This window comes from Penaeus chinensis, chromosome 11 (assembly GCF_019202785.1).
Source record: "Penaeus chinensis breed Huanghai No. 1 chromosome 11, ASM1920278v2, whole genome shotgun sequence".
Taxonomy (NCBI): Eukaryota; Metazoa; Arthropoda; class Malacostraca; order Decapoda; family Penaeidae; genus Penaeus; species Penaeus chinensis.
In genome coordinates, this window is record NC_061829.1 from 868508 (window position 1) to 873507 (window position 5000).

At 35.2% G+C, this 5000-nt stretch overlaps 1 protein-coding gene across 2 annotated transcripts in view; it reads right to left on the minus strand.

Moving 5' to 3' along the window:
- Positions 1–794: 794 nt before the first annotated feature.
- Positions 795–5000, minus strand: part of LOC125030727 (zinc metalloproteinase nas-14-like) — a 9026-nt gene continuing 4820 nt past the window's right edge. The window contains exons 2-7 of one of the 2 annotated variants that reach the window (XM_047620979.1): positions 3602–3686; positions 2802–3020; positions 2274–2388; positions 1828–2021; positions 1354–1487; positions 795–911 (exon numbers count right to left, since the gene is read on the minus strand). In XM_047620979.1, the coding sequence (XP_047476935.1) occupies positions 819–911; positions 1354–1487; positions 1828–2021; positions 2274–2388; positions 2802–3020; positions 3602–3647 (801 nt within the window). In that variant the 5' untranslated portion in view covers positions 3648–3686 and the 3' untranslated portion in view covers positions 795–818. Of the gene's footprint in view, positions 912–1353; positions 1488–1827; positions 2022–2273; positions 2389–2801; positions 3021–3601; positions 3687–5000 lie in introns of those variants that run through there. The other variant, XM_047620980.1, reaches the window with a different exon arrangement.

Here is a 5000-nt window from a genome sequence, read left to right on the forward strand (position 1 = left end):
TTTCTCCTCCCAAGGAACTTAGTGACATACCACAACCGTCACAGTTCCATACCTAAGAGATAAGTAGTTGGCTGCTCATATTTATTCAAACATCTATTTTACGCTGTATGCCTGTTCTTAAACGCTTCACGAACCAAATGCATATTTCACAAGTGTCTCCATCAATAATCAGTTGTTCACACAAACAGTTTTAGCCGGGTTTTATAAACGAGCTGGCGAGGTATTACCGCTCGCTACCACCCACCTACCACTGTCTCGCCACGCTACGTTCGTTCCCGTATAACCCCAGGGGTACTATTTCACGGGGCTATGCTAAAGAATTTGTTTGTTGCACTATTGTAACCTTAAAAGTATTAGACATGGGAATAAATAGTGCAATAATCGCATGAGAGAGACGGTATACCTCTCACACTATGTATGTGTGTATTAGATATATCATATATATGTACATATATGTATGAATATACATGTATATATTTATATATATATGTTTAATATATACATATATATATATTATATACATATATATATAATATACATATATATACATACATATATATCTATATATATACATACATATATTTGTATATATATACATACATACATATATCTGTATATTTACATTTATTAACTAGTTAGTAGTAAGGAAGAGGATAAGTTGGGGAAATAACGTTCCAAAAACATTTGTGGAATTCATTAAAACAAACTTCAGATTTCTGTAGAATTGATCAGGCTCGATCATTGAGCACCGGGATCTATTACAGCCAAACAATTTTTTTGTTTTTTGTTTTTTGTTTTGTGATCGCTGTATCTTTATTTTACTTTTTCTCTCCACATTTGTACATCTTCATGAGCTTGGCCACGTCGATCTCGCTCGGGGCGACGCGCTGGCCAATCTCTGCGGTCGGGTCCTGCGGAGGGAATCGACCTTGGGTTTGTTGACATTTTCAAGGACACGAGAAGTGGGCTTTGTCGTAACAGGTCATGTACATAGACCAAATGTGGCTTGTCTGTGCAACAATTTACCCAAATACAGCGATAACTTCCAAAGGGATTTTGCCTTAAAATGCGAAAGCCGAATGCTATATTTTAAACAATTAAAACAATCAAGTACTTATTCTTACATTGTAAAATTAATGTTGAACAATGAAGTGAAACAGCAAAGGGAAGAACAAGGAAACGCTCGAATATGCACAAGGACTTTTCGCTGTCTTGCTTCTTTTGGCATAATTGTGTATTTTATTTATTGATTGATTGATTTTATGCTTCCCTCCGTTGTTTCATACCCCATACCCCTCGTAAATTAAATTACACATTTTGGTAATATATGACCGTGAAAAAAAACAAACTTACCGCTGGGACAATGGTGTCTTCTCCGTTAGAGGAAAAGGCCCTACTAGAGTAATGCAAGACGGATCCATAATCATAAGGTTCCCCAAAACCTGTGGCCACGTCCTCTGGATATGTCGCGAAGTTATGCTCATGACCTGTGGAGTCAGTTACCAGACATACCTCATGATGAGACTGTTCATTAAGAGATAACGTTCGAAAGCCAATCATTTGCTCAGCTCACCTGTTCCTAAGAGACCCAAATTACGGATGTAGATCAAATACGAAGCATAACTCCTAATATGAAATGGACACTGATCATTTGTTTTTTATATATGTGACATTCTAAAACCAACCATTACTCATTAGTTTTTAAACCAACCATTTCCTCATTCATTATTAAACCAACCATTTACTCACTCGTTCTTAAACCAACCACACACTCATCTCATTCCACGAAACGAAGAAAATTGCTCATGAGGCCCAAAGCACACGCACCACTGCTGATGTTCTCCCACATAATTGTGACGTACTCATCGCGGTCAAAGCGGGACTGCTCGTGGTGGAAGCCCAGGGTGTGCAGCATTTCGTGCTCCACCGTGCCGATCTTCTTCAGGCAGTTCGGGCTTTCCAGATTCATGCTCTGCTGGCCGCCCTTTCGCCCAACGCTGCTATGGCATCCAGAGTCATCGCTGAAGGAAATATCAGTGAATAGTGCCTAGTTTTAAAGAGTTTTAGAATTAATACACTAAATTTAGCATAATTCATTATCCAAAGTTTTATTCTGAGCAATGGTAGTAACATTTGTATTTATGATTTTCAACCAGATGACATTCATATTTGAAATAAGAGAATCTACAATGTAATATCACTTGTACTTCTGAAAATTCCCGACTTAAACTTGATAAACAGTTTATAGTATATTTTATTGTTTGATGATTTACTTAGTGATCTTAACATAGTCGTCCTCAATGGTGTGTTCTTTGAAGTTGATGCAGCCATTAGTCAGATCGTAGAAATTATTCATGGCTGTCTGGATGGTGGCCAGCTCGTCATCCGCTGTAACGAGAGGTTTTCTTGAGCCTACGTGATTTCAACCACTGCTTGATTTTGTAACAGTGACAACAATGTAGTGTGTGAAGATGGATATACAGATGGGCAGATGGTGAGTGAGAGTGAGACAGATGAAATAAAGATTCAGACTGATTATTTCACTGCTAGAGAAAAAGTCCTGAGGAAAAACGGTTTTTTGCGAAACTCAATAAACTGAACTGAAGAGAAAGAGATATCAACTGAGAAAATGACGAAGAGAATGATAGATAGAGAGGTAGATTTGTAAGGGGGCAGAAGAAAAAAGTTGAGAAAGCGAGAGAGAGAGAGAGAGAGAGAGAGAGAGAGAGAGAGAGAGAGAGAGAGAGAGAGAGAGAGAGAGAGAGAGAAATCCAAGGCAGAGCTAAAGAAAATACACGTACTAAAGTCCCCAGCAATCTTATAAATGACCGTAGCATCCGGCCAGCGGTACTTCTCATCTACTAGCCCGTTCTTAAATGGTGGCAGTGGTCCTTCCATGTCGCTGCCATTGAAAGGTCCGAGTTCATCTGCGTTGACCGGAGAATCGGGTGTCCATCCTGCCAGAGGCGACCCAAGGGAAGCTGCCACGACCCCCGCTAGTACTGTTACGATTTGTAGACCTGAGGGTATTATAATGGATTACATTCCTGGCCCATATCCTTGTAAGGTTCATGTAATACAGTAGTCTCATCATCTTACTGTAGTCAAGAGCTATAGACCTGAGGGTATTACAAAGTTCACTGTGATTTGTTGTCCCATACTGATAGAGTAGTATACAATATATACGCCAGTAAACCCCATAGGATTTGTAATTTGTAAACTTGATATCTGATGTTGACCAGTTCACCGGCTACTGTTCATTCATTAGTAAAAGAGAATAAGAATATAAACACAGAAAGATACAGAAATCTGAGAGAAATATCTCATATTCTCTCTTTGAGCTTTCCCTGCCAAATATGCCCCCTTCCTGAAATTCTAGCTTCACCCGTGAACACAATATATTTACTGTATTAATTACTGCATTGTTGTTCTTAGTAATATTATAGCACCCTATAATGCATTTCCCTCTGTACTTTCAGTAAAAGGAGCATTATCCTCCCGTTTATAGGGCCCAGGCCTCAAAAATTAAGAAACTAAAGGAACAGCAAGCTAAAGCTATTTAGTTAGTAAGGCACAGAGGCTGCCCTTTTGCACCACTAACCTCTCATCTCCTGAGAACGTATCTTACCGGCTGCGCTTCTGTCCATCTCTCACTCCCTATTATAAGCGGTCGTCAGCGTCCCTATCTGCGCATGCGGGAAAATCAACAGGTGTTTATTCGATTGTAAGGATTGTAAATTGGCTTAATTAAGTTTACTGATGGCTAGTGTTCATTATATAAACAACGGTGTTCTAAGAATATAATAACTATTATCGCCTATGATGAATATCAGTTGAGCTAAAATATCAGCAAGAATAATTAGGATTATGTTAATGTCTGTTATAAAAATGTTCTTGAAAATAGTATTGAATGCAACAATACTGTTTTAATGCCACTAGTAATACAGAAACTGAAAGACCTTCCATTAGTGACAGTGATAATCATGATCATATTTTGTGGATGATGATGATGATAATAATAATGATAAGTAGCAATAACAACAACAGCAATGATAACAATAATAATGACAATGATGATAAAGATAAAGGTCATGTTGATACTAGTAATAGTAATAATAACAATGATTATGATTGTAATAATGAAGACAATGATAGATATAACAGCACTAATAGCATTAATAACAAAGCAGTAGTAATACAAACAACAATAATAGTAGTAATAATGATAAAGGTAAGAAGGATAGAAATATTATAAATAGAAATTACAATATAATAGCAATATTAATGATAATAAAGATAAGTGAATTATACTAATAATTACAGTAATGATGACGATAATAATAATAATGATAATGGGTAATGATAATCATAATAATAGTAATATTAATAATGATGATCATTGTAATAATAATAATAATGATTATAGTAACAATAATAATAATGGTCATAGTAATAATAAAAATAGAAATGATAGTGATAATGATGATAATAATAATAATAATAATAATAATAATAATAATAATAATAATACCAATGATAATTAAAACAATGACAGTTATAATAATGATAACGATTATATTGACAATCATAATTATGTCAGTGATGTTGATGAGGATGTTAATGTTCAAAATAATAACAATAGATGACAGCGACTAGTAAAGTGATTATGGTAATAGTGACAATGACAGCAGTAATGATGATAATGATAATGATGATATCTATAAAGCCAGAGAATAGTGTAATCATAAGGAGAATTACAGTGGCAATGACACTTATGACAATACGCATTATTATTATAAGTATTTTTTTTTTTTTCTTAAATACTATGGTAATGATTATAGTGATGAGAACAATAAGGATAATGAAAATGAAGATAACAACTATAAGCCATTACAATCATAACGAGAAATACAGATGATTATAATGATTATAATAAAGTTATTAAAAAAGCTATGCTAATTTCCTTTAATAACGATACTAATGATAATGTTAGAATTAAG